Genomic DNA, 18,323 nt, shown 5'->3' on the forward strand with positions numbered 1-18,323 from the left:
ACCCTGACACAGGAAAGTAAGTGACTCTGAATTACAAGTTATTTTTCTCATAAATATTTTAGAAAGCAATACACATATTCAAGTAAAATCAATGCTACTGCCAAAATGCTCAACCTCCAATTTCTCCAAGCTCTTTTGCTCCCTGTGAAAAGCTGTCTCCTGTCTACAGTCTTACAAATATTCAGTAATTTCTTCTACTTTCAAATGACAACTGCCTACGACTCTTTTTTTAACACTTAAAGAAAGTTCGGAAATAAATTTTAAAAGAATCCGCCACACAGCACACTTCATCTGTTTATGAAGGTGAAATGAAATTATGAGATAAAAGTTACAAACGTGTGTCAAAAGTTCAATGCAGTTCCCACTTTCTGTACTCAAAGTGTTGCCAAGGTCTTTGGCGAGGGGCAGCGTCCTCAATGGAAGCCCATGTGGATGGTTGTAGAAGCGTTCTGCTCTGCCCCAGTTTTAATCTTTGCTTTCAGTGTATGAAGGAAGACCTAAGCCACAAAGCAGCCTTAGAAAAAAACTCATTAAAAAGTTGTGATTAGACTTACCATGTTCATCCCAGAAACTACTGGAGTCTGAGCAGTTAAGTTGCACACCCTCATAAGTAATGTGTAAAAGATGGTATGGGGTCATTCAAGCTACTAACTAATACTGTCTGTTATCCTTTACATCAGTTTGTACCCTTTAAGCATCCTTGAAAAGGACTAGTCAGCCTTAAAAAAATAAGTATATGCGAAGTCCTAAAATAAGTCAAGCTCTCCTTCAGCTTCATTCATGAAATTACCTCCCAAATGAACCTACACTTCTGCCATTAAGAGAAGAGAGTAAATTCTTAGAATAAACCAATGCTTTTTTTTTTTTTGCCAGAGCAGCTTATTAGCTTATTGTCATAATGTTTATAGCTATGAAGAAAAGCTGTGAGAAATAGATATTGAAGGCGCACATTAAAGAGACCCAAATGACATGCAATGAAAAGGAAAGAAAATCTCAAAATTAGATTTACAATAAAAGCTGTTAAAATAAACAGGCTAAAATGGATATATTACAGGAACTTGCAGAAAGAAAAATCAAAATAGATATTAAAAAAAAATAATCAAGCTATTTCTGCTATGTCCTTCAGCAAACAGAGCCTGGGGTAAACCCTTCTTGACTGGTTTGATCATGTCAGAGAAGAGATGAAAAAAAAATAAAAAGCAAGCATGCTTTTACCTACACAAGAGAAAAACATCAGAAGCTGAAAGCAGAGCACTCTGATATGCACAGCGCACATCTGTTTCAAAACTATTTATTTCTACATTAGCAGCACACGGAAGACACCAAGCACAGCCTTACACAATCTCAGCCCACCTACCGTCCTCCTTGTCCAGCACCATCATCTCCGCAATCAAGAAAAGTCCGGGGACAGATGCTCCTTCTCCAGCAGCCTCCGCTCAGGGGAGAGGAGAACAAGTCTCTGGGAACACAAATGAGCTACGGTACAGCTGATCGTCCTTTAGCAGCAAGTGAGCTCTAATTACCCAGTTGTCCAGCTTTTAACCTAGATTGCACTCAGTTAGAATTACACTCAGAAATAAAGCACTTTGCAGATACAAAAGCAGCCTCACCTACTTTTGTGCCTCAGAATTGCAAGGAACTAAAACTGCAATTTAGAAAGAAGGGGGATCAGAGCTGTTTCTTTGGTTCTCACCTTCTAAATGGCTCAATTTACGCAGTATAATCTATTTTAATGTAATTGCCTTTGATAGCTCATAACCCTGGCTGTTGCAACTACACAGCTTTCAGCCTTATAAAGTGTTTTCCCTTTGGATTTAAGCAGAATCTAAATCTAAAATTATATTCGGAGACGGCAGAATACCTAAGCCTGACTACTGCTGCCTCTGCCTCTCGATTGGTGAGCCTTGCACACTTGCTATGAATAAATGCACGCGTTTCCCAGGGCCCCCTCTCGTCCTCCTGCCAGGGTTTCCTGGCAGAGCGCGGCTTCCCGGCTCAGCAGCACCACCTGCAGCCCGCCCGGCCCCCGCCCAGGTGCCGCGGGTCGGGGGGGACCCGCACCGCCCGCCTCTCACCCCGCACCGCCCGCCTCTCACCCCGCGCCGCGCTTTGTCCCCGGGACTGCCTGAGTCCAGAGCACGGCCACACTCCAGATTTGCTCCCCTAAGAGCGCGGATTTTGTCTGAAACCCAGCCAGTACCTCTGGCAGGTCAGAGGCTCAGAACTCTCCGCAGCTGATGCCGGCGACCCGACCCGGGCTGCATTACACCAGCCCTGCTGCTCTCCCAGCTAGATTTCACGCATCTCTGGTGACCTAAAACTTGATACTAATTTTCTGCACAAACATTTTGGGTTTGTTTTCACATGTAGGTATTAGTTTCAGGGAATACTCCAGAGAATACAGTTCCATTTTCACTAGGTCGATATTAAAATGAATTTACCTAATCAAATGTGGTACAAACCCTTTCAGGTTTGCTCCACTTTTCGGAAATGCCATCATGGCCCAAATATAAAGTGACAAGTTGGGGGCCCATGTCTTTTATCCTTTCTCTCGAAACTCTCAATCCTTTTTCAGACAAGTCATCTGTTGTCTCCGATGGCTCTCGTAAGGATTGCGGGATCAGACGCTTCACTACGAGATCGACAGCACCATTTCACTCATCATGGTCTTTTAATCTGAGAAAACATTTGATTTCTGCTTTAATGATACTTCTTCCTCCCCTTTACAACTGATACACTGGTACTCTAAAGAGCATGAGAGCGGGCTCAAGTTATATATCCTTAATACCGATTTTTAATTAGATTCCTTATCCCCAGCTGAAGTGGCTTTTCCTTCCCCCTTCATTCACAATACTTAATCCTAACAGTCCTTGAGAATATTTGATGTTAAATGTAACGTTTTACATTGAACTGTTTTCATCTAGTGCTTCCAACAACTCCTGTTTCCTAGTGATACTTGTTTGTAAGTGTTGAATATGTATTTTAGAGTAAGAGTGCAACCACCATAAATAATCACTTTCTTTTAGGAAGTGTCACAAGCTAAAAAGGAGGAGGATTTTATCGCAAAGATTAAAGTCTAATAGTTAAAAGCATCCATGCAAAAACTAACAAAAACGCAGACTTTTCTGGATTTGAGGTAGTTTAATACTTTCAATATACTATTGGTCTCCGCTAGAAAATGGTGAACTCCAAAAATGTTCCACACGTGTGTTTCTGTACTTTTCCACCCTATCACCTTCAAAAGGGACAAACTTACCCCAAAATATATAGCACATTTTAACTTACACTATTTGGTAACTACAAGAAAGGCAAAGTTTTGATGAAAATGAAGTTAGCCATTTTCTGTCGCAGGTGACTTCCGTGGCAGAGCAAACCAGCAGACATAACGCACTCAGGAAAAAATACGTGGTCCCGGATCAATGTACATTTTATTCCGTTACTGCTCCATCATGTCATAGAGGCTGGATTACTCCCTTAGCAGACAGATTTTTTTTTTTTAAACACTTTATCTGCTTACTCATTTCACACACCAACAATTAAAAAAAAGTTTTCTAACCCCCACCACATTTGTACAGAAATTAAAGTCAACTACAATTAACACAATCTGTTGGAATTAATCATGATACCTGATGTCAGTTTACTTTTTTTAAGCAGAAATCTGGTCTTTGCAATCAAAACATTTATGTGTTTGAGAAATATCTTAACTCTCATTATCTTGAAATTTATAAATGCACTGCACGGTGTGTAGGTTGGCTTGCCCACAGCAAATTCTGCACTGATTTACGCAGTGGAACTGACTAAAAGGCAAGCCTTGAAGTTTTTCACTCTCAACCTTTCTCTCCTCCACCCCTCTTGGTTCCTAACATTTGTTTTGGGAAGATATCTGCCGAAGTTCCACTGTAAACCAGTATTTTCTAATATCAAGTCATGTTGCATCAGTCAAGTTATATTATGTCACCTCAAACACACAAAATACTGTTACCTCCCTGACATAACTCGACGCAATGCCACAGCACATCAAGTCAGAAACATTATTATTGTTGTTGTTATTTTTTTTCAGTGTGCCCCTTCATCCTCAACGATATTTGTAAAAACCACAGAAAAGTATTATTGTGCCTCTACTACCTCTCGGCACCACGGAGCGTGCTGGCCAAGGAAGCTTTTCACTCACAAAGCCGTGTAGCAGTTATTGGACTGCGAGGGCGAGATGCTGGTGTCACACTGGGACTGGCACACACCCCTAAGGCAGCGCCACAGCCCTGGCATGGAGCTGAAAGAAGGGGCAGCTCTCTCTGAGGCCGTGGACCAGCTTGCCAAGTAGCCTTCAGGGATGCAAAAGCAAGGGGCAGATTGCCACCTCTACCTACAAGGCAGCAAGTGTCCTCCCTGTGATGCACCAGGACCTCTGGGAGAGGTAATCCTGAAATCCTGTCTTCTCCACACAGTAATAACTATGAATATGCCCACTGCTGCCAGAGACCTCAAAAGAAGAACACCCCTCAAAGAAAAACCCTGCATGGTGAGGCCTCTTAAATCAAGGGGAGAATTGGATACTAGCCACAACGCCAGGATTTTTAGATGGTAGAAATCAGACCGGCCTCTGGAAAAAAAGGGTAAAAAAAAAAGAAAAAGAAAAAAAGGAGCTATTTATGGGAGTAAAACAGACCCATTTTTATTAACAAGCTCATTGAAGCTTGATTTCAAAAGGTATTGGTTTAGTTAGCAAAAGCTTCCATTTTAGTCCATTTGTAACCTACGCAGGTCCAGCATCCCCTTTTAACATTCACAGATGAGCAGGCAAGTGGAGTCCATTTGAATCAGGCAGAAAGAAATGTACAAAGGTAAAATAACCTCTTCATAAAAAAAGTTTCTTCTTTCAGGCTCACGTCCTGCCCCCGTTTCTCCAGTGCACCTTTAAAAGTGAGCATAATTTGTCCTGGAGCATAACTACTCCATCAACAGCACAGGAGATTCCTAGGCATTACTGCACCTTGTTGCCCTGATCTCCACATCCCTCTCATCAGGGGTTTGTTTCCTACTTTACTCCTTTTTAAGTGCACCCCGCCCTAATTTCCTGTGTACCTCTACAATCGCCACCATTATTCCCTTTTATACAGCCGCTCATGAAATCTCCTGGAAGGAGGCTGTTGAGAACTGTCTGGATAATCAACGGTTCTAGTTTCATTTCCTTACACCACCATCACTCTGGCCCCGAGCTCCTTGTGTTTAATGAGTATGTCTGCGACACTTGAAAGAGCCCAAATACCCCCATTATGAAACCCTCTTCAGATCTCCGTTTTTCCTCTCGGCTCACCTGTGCCTCTCGCCTCTGCGATGGAGGCAGCATCCTGCTGTTAGCCCGTCAATCACACTGAAACAGACACAGGTTGGCAGGCACCCCATGACAGAGAGTCACCGGGATGAAGACATCATCCAGTTATTATTATTAAGGGGTATTAATAGAGATGTTAAGAGCCCTTCCTCCCTTTTCCTCCAATAGTCGAGCAAAATTCAGGGGACTCTTGCAATGCAGGTCATCCCCAAAAGTGAGGTCGGAGAGAAACACAAACCTTGTTCCAAATACTAGTAAGAAATTATCCTTGCTTAATTCCTCAGTCATTACTTAACCCTCTTGCCTTAGTGCACAGGGGGTGAGGAATGAGAAAAGTCTTTCTACTGTTATCTCTCGCTGACCAGTTAGATAAGTTCATTCCCTCTTCTCCAACACACGCGCTTTCGACTGGAGCATTATAAACCCCATTAATAACACTACATCAGTTTACTTCAGAGGGCTTCAAGAAATCGGAGGGGGGGGGGGGGAAAGACGCTGGGAGAGGGATTCTCGGCCCAGAGGCATGTGACGAGCGTGCAGTGAGACTCCCTCCCCACGCACCTCTCTGGGGCAGTGAGCATTTAACCTTCTCGTTGTCAGCGCTCCGGCCCCCTCCCACACAGCCGATCGCCCAAGCCAGCCCGGCATTTCTCTTCGTGCCCCGTCCGACTCGGCGGTGTCGCGGCGGGCGGACTCTCACTGTTCTGAGGCAGAAACTCCAGATCAAAAGAAAAGGGGAGGGGGAAAGGAAAAGAGGAAGGGGGGGGGGGGGGCGAAAAAAGCGAAGGAAAGAGGAAAGCATCTCCCACTTGTCTCTTCAGCCTGGCATCCACTTTTCCGAGTTAGAGCCCCCCGCCAGCCCGACACAGGGACGTTCCACGGCAATTTACACGAGCGCGCAGGGCCGCCCTGCCCGCAGCAGGAGCGCGGGGCGGCATTTCGGCACCGCGGCCTCGGGTGCCACCGGAGTTGGCCCGGCGGGGACACCCGCTGAGGCCACCGGCGCTGATGGCGGCCCGGTGACGGGGCTGCGGGTGTCAGGCACTGCCCCGCCGGCCGCAGCCCGCACCGGGGCCGGGGCCAGCGCCGCCGTGTCCCCAGCGCGGTCACGGCCGCCCCGCCCCGCCCGGCCTGCACACCGCGGGGAGCGACCCAGCGGCGCTCAGGAGACGCCGTTCCGGGCGTCCCCGGGACCCCTTTGTGAGTGGAGCGGTGCGGGACAGGCCGGGCAGCAGCGCCCTGCCGCGGCGCGGGGCAGCTCCCCCCGACCCCCGCTCCTTCCTTCCCTCCGCCCGTCCGCCCGTCCCTCTCTCCCCGCCGTCCCCCGCCGCCGGGGCGCCCGGGAGGGACCGGCGAGCCCCGCGCCCCGCTCCCACCTACCGTCCTCCTTGTCCAGCACCATTGTCCCGGGCGCCGAGGGCGGCCGCCGCCGCTCCGGCTCCTTGGGGCGCTCCCCCTCCAGCCGCCGCCGCGCGGCCCCGGGGCGGGCGAGGCGCCGGGCCGGGCACCCACCGGGGCGCTGCCGACGCGGGGGCAGCCCCGGCGCTGCCCCGGGACGCGAGTTTGGAGCGGCGCTGCGGCGGGGCTACGGCCGCGCTGGGCGCCGGAGAGCTGGAGCCGGGCTGCTGCACCAGCCGCCTCGCCCCCGGCCCCGCCGCTGCAGCTCGAATGCCAGTTTAGGGATCAAAGGAGAAGGGAAGGGGGGGGGGGGGGGAGAAAAAAGGTAAGGGAGGACCAATATCGGGGGCTGCTCCCTCCTGCTCAGTCCTTCCCCAACCTGCGCTGTCAAAAATTGTCTTAATGTAATCGCGTGTGATCGCTCACAACCTCTCTCCCCTTTGCTGTTGCTACTGCAAGAGCTTTCCAGGCTTCTAAAGTGCTTTTCTCTTGATTTCACTCTAAATCTAAAATTATATTCAAAGGAAGGGGGGTGGGAGGGAGGAAAGATGTGAACCTATCACTGAAAGCAAAAGCACTTGCCGCCTGCCTCGCTCGCTCGCTCTCTCTCTCAATTTATGTGCTTTGCACTCTCTCCTGCTGCTGAATAAATGCACACATTTCCCAGGGACCCTCAGATTCCCCTGTTAATTAAATCAATTCATTATGCTCAGATCTGATTAGCAGCCCCTTCCCCCCCTCTTTGAATCAATTATTCAATACACAAACATAATTGCCTGTGCCAGAGGTGTCTAAGTATTAGCTTATTTAACTCCAAGGACACTAATTACCCCTAGGGCAAGGGAACTTTTCTCATTAATTCTGACAAAACACAAAAGCACAGTTAAAGTGTGTGTGTATATACGTGTGTGAGAGAGAAAATGGGGGAGCGTATAGACGAGGAAGGGAGGCATTACTCTAACACACGTGTTACTGTATAAATAAGCTCAATTTTCTTTCTACCTTTGTATTAAATTATTCCCCACATCTCGCCTTCGCTAAACTTACCCCGTCTGCCTCTCTGTTTTTAAAGTAAGGAACAGATTGGCATTGCCGTGCTGTCACTTCTGGAGTGAAAGTGCTTGCAACCAAATCCAAAAAGAAAAAAAGTATATAGGACTGATGGGGAGCAAAGCAGAATTTGCAAATAGTTTACCAAAGCAGAAAACTCAGTGGCAGACAATCTTCTGTACTTTAAAGACCTGTGAAAGAAGTGGCCCTCTGAAGCAGAAGGTAAGATGATACATAATCCGGTATGTACTGGGAACAGTTCTGAATTGTTTACCATTTGAATTAATGTTAGTGCCCACTATTAATGTACTTGCTTCCTACGTTTACCATAATGGGCTTGATTTCCATTAGCTGAAGCTGGAAAGCTGAAAAGAGCTCAGGCAAGACTGATGCAAGCCGAGATCGACCATCATTGTAGTGTCTGAGACGCATGACTTCTGGTTTGAGTGTTACCCAAATTTTACCTCTCTATGAACTTCCTTTAAATAAAAAAAAAGTGTAAGAAAAAAAGAAGTAGTAATTGATTCCCCCAAATTAGGTTTTTACTTTCTAAAGACCTCTATTGTTCATGCCCTCAATGTGCACAGAAGTATTGAAGATTTTCTTTTTGTTTCCTTAGGCAATGCATGAGCTGATCCATTAATCCATTTGGCTTTATATATCAGGAAACTAATATTAGCTCAGCTCATCTATTAGCTTTTATTTAGGTCCTCCCATGTTGCCTTTTTTTGGACTTTTGTTCAGGCTCGTTCCCCTTGAGGGGAGACAGACAATTTTTGATAGATTTCAGGGGAGAAAATACTGCACACCCTCTCATGGGAACTATCGCCTCCTCAGTTCCCCATCTTCACATTCACCCACGTCAAGATATCCATTAATAAACTTGCCTGTTTGGCAACTCTACCCACTCTCTTGAAGGCACACCTTGTACACATCACCTATAGCCAAGGGGGTGAAAAAACCCCACAAGCACTTCCTCTTCATCCCTACAATAAACGAAACAAACCCAGAGCTAAGACTGCTTGGCAACAAACTTCCTGAGCTACATTCATTCTTTGCAAGCATAAATATGACTGGGAACATAAAGTTGTGTTTCATTAGTGCAGTATGTTTTTCTGTGAGTACACACATATAAGGATAAAAATGCTTTCAGCTTTGTAACACAACAAACCCTGTTAATTCTCTGGTCTTTAATTTCCACTCTGTGGCTCATACTGCACCCACAGGAACTTGGTCCTTCTAACTCCATGAATCTCTTTTTTTTTTTTTTTTTTCTTTTGAAAGAACACAGCAGCACTTGAAAAATACTGACCCTGGAGAACATCATGCATCAATTCATTTCTGAGTGTACTTTTGGTCCTTGAGCCCGTTCCTTTTTTCAGTGTGGCCAAGGAGACTTCTGGGTGCAAAGCCAGAATTTCAGGATCTTAATATGCAACTCCTGAGCCTTAATTCTGAGCTTGCCACAGGGATGATGAGGTTTCATTGAATCACAGACCTACTGAGTAGCAGGCGTTTGTCTGCATGCACTGGAGCTCAAGGTCACTCTTGGGATGTCAAGGATAGAATGGGAAGAAACTGAGGAAATGGATGTTGACTTTGGAGTCATTCTTAAGAAATGATATTCGCACTTGAGCTGAGAGAGATGTGGTCACAGGGGATGAAAAAGAAAGAAGTGGAGGGAAAAAGCAAGAGAGAATTTTGCACATATGTATGCGCATGAGAAAGCGTCACACAAGGGGAGAAAAATAATGATGCCAAAATCACCAAAATGTTCCATTCCCAAACACACATCCTGCAGCTTGAACAGTCTGCTGTAATCCTACAGGTACAGTTACGGGGATTTTTAAGTTTACAACTTTAATAAGGTGAAGAGACGAACCCCAGTATAAAAGGTCCCCACTTTAAATAAATGACTTTTTTAGTGTGGTGAAGCACTGTCCCACATGTGTTTCCATTGTATCTCTTCAGTGAGTAATTTCAGAGGAGTGAGAAAGTTTCAGTAATTTTTGAGCCTCCTTCACCCAGTAGATTAAAAGCCTCATATGAAGAATTTTACCACACTTATTTTTTAATACCTTGACACTAGAGAGGAATATCTATATTACTCCTTTAAAAAGTGCTTTATGTAGGTAACCAGCGCCATAACGAGTTACTGGGAAAACTTCTCACAGATCAGTGTCTGGGAATAAGCCTCAGTTCCCCAACCCTCCGTTCTCTGGAACAAAGCACTAAAATAACTTGCTGCTGGAGGAGGACCAGACAACACTGTTGCTGTGGTGCCAGTTTATCACTGATGTGCACTGTTACTCATTCAATTATGGTACCTTACACACATCTTGTCTAGGCAGGTCTGAGAAGTCATCAAGCTCAATACTGCAGAAACTACAGAAAAAAGAGAACAGCTGTGCTCTGCCTAGAAACGTTTCTGGTCTAATACTAATTCCTGCTGCTCCTGGTGCACGAGGGAAAAGGCACACAGGAATAAACACACCTTTGTGCAGCAAGGCCTAGGGCTCGGACCTCTGTGTCTAACTTGAGGTTCTTGCTCACTAGCTGCTCTTACTTTTTTCCTCTTACTTGAGCACAAGCAAGAGAAAATGGAGTTTCTTAAGAACAACACGCCGTTCTTATTAAATTGCAGAGTCCGCAATATACTTAAGTCAAGCCTTTAGCAGACCCGTGAGGTTTCATATTATCCTATGCTTGAATGAGGCAGATGACTGGAGCAAAAACCAGCTAATGACATAAAAGCATTCTTCTACTTTCAGTCTCTCTTAATTAAGGACTTGGTTAATGTTTCAGTGTTGGGAATTATAAAGCTTCATCAGGGAGGTTAATATGTTTTTTATTTTATCTTTCAGCTGACAGGATTAAAAAAAAAAAAATCAAAACAAGAGTGAAGGTGATTAAGTCACGTGCCAGTCAGAATCCCACAGCGTAGCAGCACCAGGCCATACCAAAGACTATTCTGCACATGGTGAATTTAGCAGTTATTTTCAAAATCAGATTTCTCAGCAGAAGAGACTTTTGTCTGCCGGTTTAGACACTTGGGTTTTGTTTCTTGAATTCACACAGATAACCAAGACAATTTACACAGCTCTATACTAAATTAGCTACAAAACATCTCTGTGTTATTACCCATTTTGGAATTGCTTGCACCTACCTTGCTAGTGTCAGAAGAGAGTGACCATGGGCTTGACCTTATACCACAATTCAGCAGTCCTGTAAAGGAGGAAAAACGCAAGTACTCTGAAAAGTTATGTTCACACAGAACACGGGCGGCAGTTCAAAAGACCACTTAAATACATACCTGAGATCTACAGACCTCAATTATTTCTAAACTCTGGCTTGATCTACTTAACTTCTCTGCCTATACATTGTGAAAATAAATCACTCGATTCTGTTACTATGTTTTGCGTGAAATGATTTTTAAATATTATCATAAATACAGACTATTATTTAAAAAAGAAAATCGTGTTAAAAATACAGCATTTCCTTTGATAAAAGAAAAATGGCAAAGCTTCAAAAATACTACCTCTAGAGAATGAGTTCTTTACCACTATGATATAATGCTGGCACTCTAAGCCATTAGGCTTTACAGTCTGTAATGACCTTTTAGAGAAATTTACAGTGGATAAATTAGTTATTCAGAAGTTTTGCTGCTGCTCTCCATAGCATAAAGTTAATTTTCTTTTCTTCTTTTTCCTTTTTTTTTTTTTTTTTTTAAATAACAGTAGCAAGATTTAAATTCGTGGTCTGCTTCTTGTTTCATAAAAAGCTTAATAGGCAGATTCTGTGCCCTGCCCTGAACAGCTCAGCTTCAGTGAACTCCATGAAGTTTTTTTCTACATGAGAAACCAGCATCAGAAAGGTTTTGTGAATGGATATAAACTGCTGGAGGGTCAGGTTGGGTCTGACACACTGCAGATCCGTCAGCCTCTCCCCAGCTGGGGAGAAGGGCTGTAGGAATCTGTGGCCCAAGTGAATGGCTTTAGAGGAGATCCAGACTAGGAGCTGGGAGAAGCTGGATTCCCCTGGGCTCCAGGGAAAGCGATACATGGAGGAGATATATCTTTTCCAGCAGAAGCCTCCTTTGTCCCTCTGCCTCTCAAAACTTTCTCAGGCTCAAGTGAGACGTGTTCTGTCAGTCGTACAGTCAATCAGTTCTCAACAGTGATGTAAAATTTCAATTCATATCAAACTGAAGTTGAGCTAAAGTTCAGGAATGTGTCTTTAGCCCAACCTTTCTAAGCAAGTCAACACATGGACTCTGACTCTGCCACCTCTTCACCCAGCAGCACCTGTGCACAGTTTCTTTTAAGTGCGAAAGAATCCTTAGTGCACACACCCCAACAAAAAAACACCCCAAACCTTATGAGTAAATTCTGGTGACACTGTTTCTATAATGTCCCTCACTTTTATCTGGACCAATAATTGACTTTTCTGTGTATCCTTCTCTACTTCAAAGTTCATTGCTACGGCAATGTTTTCCTGCAGGTACTCCTGCCTTTTATTCCTTACCTTGGGGGGTGTAGTAAGTAGACCTGAAAGACAAATCTGGCATCCATACATCTGCCTCAGTTGTTTTATGGAGGAATCCAGTGAGACAGTGTCTGGTTCTGGAGTGACACATGGAGCTCTCGGGCTTGTTGCCACATACTCTGTTATGATTCGAGCTTATTGCTCCCAGCCTGATGTCAAGCAGAGACTAATCAAATGTGAGATGGGTGAACAGAGACAGAGCCGTGGAGCTGTCTCTTCATAATCTGTTACTATCATCTCTTCCTTATACTGCAGCAGTACACGGGGGTCCCAGTCCTGGAGCTAGAGCAAGACATACTGTCCAAAAATCCCAGTGCCTTTCTTCAATAAGATAGTTTCTTTCTTCACTTCTTGCAGCTAAGGAGACCAGGCAAAACTGACACAGAATAGTCAGAGAGAGAAACACAGGTATTGAAAAGAAAAAATGCGATGTCAGGCTCGCATGTCTTTGTGATGACACTATCCTAAGACACTGCCAGTCCCCCGTGTTTTGTGGCTCCCTCTGCCTCTACTTGGCATGGATGACATTTTCCAGGTCTTCATATCATCATTCTAACAACATATAATCCAAAAATGTTGATTCCATAGGAAAATGGCTGCTGGCACAATAGCAGTAGGTGCACACAAAGGATATGGTATGGCAGCTGAACACACAACAGAGGAATTCCAGCTATTCCCATGTCAGTGAGGGTCTGTTGCACTGGGCTACATTTTGCACATGATTTCATCAGTATCCAGTTCAATCTGAATTTAATGGTGATAATCTTCTTGATCCATTAAACTTGTGAGACGGGAATACTCATACACAAACCAAAGAGATGAATATTTTAGTGAGGACTCTTTTTTCTTTTTCTTTTTTTTTTTTTTTAATATAAATCCATCCTGTGAAATTACAAGATTTTGCTCTGAATCCAAAGACAGAAACAGTTATGGAAGATGAAAGTTATGGAAGATCTTCTGATAAAAGCAGGCAGGTGGAGGCTGTAATGAAGGCATACACTATAGTGCACATCTTGCCAATATTTCTTAATGAATAATATGTGCACTCAGATGAGAATAATATTGATTGAGGTCTGCAGGGAAAGTTCTCTAGGAAAAATTTTTATTCTAGGAGCAGAGTCCTTTTTGGAAGATTTTTGATCTTTTCTTGCTGCAACCTTTCTCCTCCCCACTCTTTGTGCTACCCAAAGCAACTGACAGCCAAAAAATGAAAAGCCTGCCCTGCATCTAATGTATCTATCAGATCCAGAAAGAAATTTATATACCAGTACTAAGAGTGGCTGCACCATTCTCCTTAGCTGGTAGAGGACACAGCAGTGTGTAATTAGGACTGGATTACTTTACTCAGAGCTGGAGCAGAGAGCAGATGTCATGCATTAATATTGGCATTTGATTTCACACACTTTCTTTGCCATGTTTGCAAAAACAATTTGCCTTCCTATCTTGGATCTTGCCTTTCGTTTACTCTCAGGCTGCTGTAATGCAAACAAAGAGCCGCCAGTGGCAATATGAAAGTACATGTGGAAGTTCAGGCCCATACAAAGTGGGTAGAGTTTATGATTTAATTACTAACATAAAATATCAAGTTATTTTCTGATTATGTTGATGAGATTGATGTGGTCAGTATGTTCTACTGATGCCAACTAGGACGAAGGAGGTCATGACATTATAATGCATTTGTTAACAAAAGCTAACAGTAAAGAAAGGTACACCTATTCCAAATTATTATTATCAGGTACTATTTGTAGTACATATGAGGGATGCATCTCCCTTCTCAAACATAGCCAACCTTTTCTTCACCCGTTTTTCTACACAAGGGACTTCAATTTTGATTTTGCTCCAGTTCAACATTTCATGTACGGAATCCTTCCAGAGGGCCTACAACAAAATTTCATGCTGTTAAAAATATTGGCCCCAATTCTGAACTGCAGCCAGCTTGCATTTGATAGCAGCTTTATGGCTGCAGCTGGGTTCTGGAGGTTTCTTAGGAGTAAAAGATGATCTGCCTTAATTTAGGAGCATCCAGAGGCTGATCACAATGGTCTATACTACAGCAGCACAGAATAACCATAATATGGGCAGCCTGCAACCAGCAGAGTGATGCTGACAGACTTTAAAGTCAATATACAGATGCAACTCAAAGAGCATAACAACTGAAACTGCTGCAATGGTATATTTGGCTTCCAGACACACTGTTTGTTTTACCTAGTGATAGAGGATGCACTTCAGACCCTGACCTATAACACCAGGAACACACCTGCAACACCCATTTGCAGGTGGCAACACCTGTTTGTATCATGCAGTGCATTACCTACACAGACAATTTGGGAAGAGCATGCAACTTTATCCAGACCTATATCCAAATCCACCTTTACTGCCTTTGTTCTCTTATGATGCCAGCCACTCAGAGAAGGAGGTGAACGTGATTTCTGTAACAGGGTCACAGCTGAGAGACTGGAAGATTTTGTGCTTGTAGACTACCAAGTCCACTCCTCATGAAAAACTGTCTCTCTTTTTGCCTACTCTCTGTATACAATGGTGCCAAACCTCCTAGTCCTAAAGAAGGGCTATGTGTTGGATATCTGAACAAAATGACAGATTAGTAAAAGACAACTGAAATCAGATGGGTAATTCTACATTCTTCATGTAGAATTGTTGATGGCCCATCAACAAATGTCAGAAGTGCAAGAACCGATATCCCAAACCAGGAAAATAACTGAAAGAAATTATAGTGGTTGCTGCAGTTCTCTTTAAGCAGGTGAGAAACTCAGTCTGAAAGCTGTAAAGATAACTACAGAAATGATATCATTCTCTCAGTGAGAGCTAGAAAAGCTTCTCTCCTCGCAGGGAGGTCAAGAAGTGAGAGCCCAGTGGATCATTTGTTGCGTTTTTAATGCTTCATGGCACTGGGTCAGTCAGAAATCCCTATCCTAAGGTCATGGTTAGGGCAGTCTGGAAAACAATCTTGTTTCTTTTCTGTTACTGACAAGGCCCTGCTTAGGCTCTGCTTTCTCTCACAGCAGATTATTACAGCCCACTCCTCCAGCTCATCACGCTGTGGTTAAATTCACCCTAGGCGCTGACATTCAGCTTCTCTGGGATCACAGTGGCCCAAAGGACCTTCCCTGTGGCAGTCCATACTGTTGAAACGTGATGCAACAAATAGCCAACCAAAGCTAACCCCAGGCAGCATTCAGGGGAGTAAAATTCCTTACCGTGCCTATTGGCAAGCAAGGTCTAATATTTATTTTTAGCTTCACATTTAAATAACATCAGCGAGACAGAACGAGGAGCATGAATGGCAACAAACTTCTCTGTTAACTAAGTAATGAGTCCTATTTCTACAGCACCAGCCCCTTGGCACTGCAGCAGTGTGGCTACACTTGACACGTGGGGAAGCAGGGATAATCCTCTGTCTCTGAACCTGCTTAGGAGATGGTTTGAGTTAGAAAAAAGCTGAGAAGCAGAGTTTAGAGGGCCTCCTAATGACTACATCTGTTTTAAATAGACATATTTTGACTGTAGCTTCCATACCAAACAGTCACTGGAGTCAAGTGATCACTTAAAAAAGGCTGAGATACAGCTCTGCAGTATTTTACAATGGATTTAATAGCTAAACCTTAAAGGAAGAAATACCTCCATGCAAGTACACGGCTGAAGCATGGACATTTAATGAACACTGCTCACTGCTTGAACGGGAATTCACACTATCACACTCTTGCAAATGATCTATAATACCTTGCATTGCTGGTATATCAAATTTGTGTAAATAAACCTCAAATATTTATAAATCAATAGATATAAGCACGCACTTAAAAAGTGACTATCAAAAGTGCATACACGCAGAGTTCTTGCATGCTCCAATTAATTCAAATAATCACATTTTGCCTTATTAAATTAAACATTGTGTGGATAAAATGTAGCTTGCCCATCTAAGCACTAAAATACTGTTAGAAAGGAGCACTTAACTGAAATGTAGCTGTAAGAGCAAATGCCATGGAATGACTAACAATAATGTATATATTACTTTTAAACAAGAGAGCAATGTTGGATAACTTTCCACTTCTCTGTCTGGAACTCCAGTTTCAGGCTACTGAGCTATAACTGTGCAGGATAAGCAGAAAGCAGTAAAAGAGCCTGCTAACCCTCTCGCACATTTAAAAAAAGGTCTCCTCAGAAGCAAGGATAATTCCTTATTTCCTCCAGCTGCTTATTTACTGGTGCTTCCCTGCCTTCATTCAATTAGAGCTAAAAGAACAACAGCAACAACCATCCCTGCTAGTTTTTAAACTCTTTCCAACTAAGAATCCCTTTACTTATCAAGAGATACAAAGAAGTACTGAGGGCAGCTGTGTAGTTTGGAACGAATTTCTTGGTTGCTCCCACTTTAAAGCTAGGAAGTTTATACCTAGGAAGTATAGCCCTGATGGAAAGGGCTGTGATTAAAGCTTTTAAAGACTACAGAAAATTTTTACACGGAGTAGTGTGATACTCAGGACCAATTAAATGTCATCTTAAGTACTATCCCGACGCATTTTCTGTACACCAGGAATCAGTAAAGTGGAAGGTGTCAAATTAAACTTACATTTAAATTTTGCCATTGACAATTTCAAGAGATTATGCATCATAATTTAAGAATGGTTTCAGGAAGTTTTCAGTAGAGCAGTCTCTGTTACATTGGCTTCAGGACCACTGCAGAACTCTGAAAAAAAAAACCACGCAAGGGGAATATGACAAGCTCAAGAGCAAATAAGTGCAACTAAAACCAACAAAAGTGTTGCAATTAAGCCCACAATAATGCAGGTAGCATCTCATGAGGGGGTCTCAGTCAAGAGTGTCTCATTCTGCATGCGGACATTAAGTGAGTTTATTCCATTTCAGGCAAGAGCAATAAACCCAGGTTTTTCTTTCTCCAACATGTGACAAGTTAATTTGCCATATGTAATAACATGGTATAATTATTCACATGCCCTTTCTTTGATAAATGCTTTTCTCAAGCAAATATGACTTTGACACATTTTGGGGGCAAGGGGATTGAGGAACTTTTGGGAATGAGGCAGGGGGTCTTGCAGCTGAAGAACTAGACAGGAACTAGGGAGACCTGGAATTTAATCCAGGTCTGGTATATGTTTTCCATACAACTTCTAGTCTCTTGGGCACCAAAGCAAAAGTCAGGTGGCTGGTAAAATATTTCATAAATGTTTAGGTGCTCTTGGCACAAACATTTATTTAGAAAAGAGAGGTTGGATGGCTAACTAGACATAAATTGAGAGCGTAACCCAAGGCTAACACAACCCTGGTCACCCATCCCCGTGCCCTCTTTTGGAAGCATGGTTGCTGTTGGTTTTTATTTATTCATCTGTTTGCATGGATTATGTCAGTGACTGGGGCTAAAGAATGGTCCAATAACTAGTGCACAACTTCAAGAGCAGCCTTGAGCATGTTGAAGGGAAAGACTAGGAATGGGCTGATTTTGCTTATCACCTGATCAATGTGTACCTCCTCATACCTACCTACCTACCCACTTCACACTACAAGCAAGCAAACATTTTGTACAAAATGTAGTAATGGACTTCTTTCTTCAAAATAAGGTCAAACAGTTAGACTTCTCTTTCTTGTAATAAAACACACCAGCATGACCCCTGCAATCACTCCCCAGCATATGGGAGAGCTGGTGTAACTCTCTCATGTGCCTGAAAAGATGTCACCTGGACCAATTAACTAACCAAATAGTCTTTTCTGGCTAAGGTGTGCTCCTGCAACTTCTCCTGTTTAATTTATGTGTAATCATTAATAAATCATTTGGCTGGTGCAGAAACCATCGCTCCAGGTAATGGAATAGGTTACTCATCCTGGTTTCTATTCCCTGCTTTTCAGATTCTGTTTGTGTTTTACATTAAACTGTCTTTGGCTAATCTGTCACCACTGGCATAGGGATTAAACCCCATGTTACCCTCAGATGACCAGAAAACAAAGTCTTTTTCTCCCGTTCTCTGTG

General features: G+C 43.4%; 1 protein-coding gene across 4 annotated transcripts in view; it reads right to left on the reverse strand.

Annotated features, from left to right (window-relative positions):
- Positions 1 to 6,827, reverse strand: part of LMO1 (LIM domain only 1) — a 96,684-nt gene extending 89,857 nt beyond the window's left edge. The window contains exons 1-2 of one of the 4 annotated variants that reach the window (XM_051804262.1): positions 6,713 to 6,807; positions 1,358 to 1,459 (exon numbers count right to left, since the gene is read on the reverse strand). In XM_051804262.1, coding sequence (XP_051660222.1) covers positions 1,358 to 1,382 — 25 coding nt within the window. In that variant the 5' untranslated portion in view covers positions 1,383 to 1,459; positions 6,713 to 6,807. Of the gene's footprint in view, positions 1 to 1,357; positions 1,942 to 5,893; positions 6,226 to 6,712 lie in introns of those variants that run through there. The other 3 variants (XM_051804264.1, XM_051804261.1, XM_051804260.1) reach the window with 3 other exon arrangements.
- Positions 6,828 to 18,323: the final 11,496 nt, after the last annotated feature.

The sequence above is a fragment of the Manacus candei genome, unplaced genomic scaffold, assembly GCF_025592945.1.
Source record: "Manacus candei isolate 608988 ecotype Guabito, Panama unplaced genomic scaffold, ASM2559294v1 h1tg000060l, whole genome shotgun sequence".
NCBI classification, from domain to species: Eukaryota; Metazoa; Chordata; class Aves; order Passeriformes; family Pipridae; genus Manacus; species Manacus candei.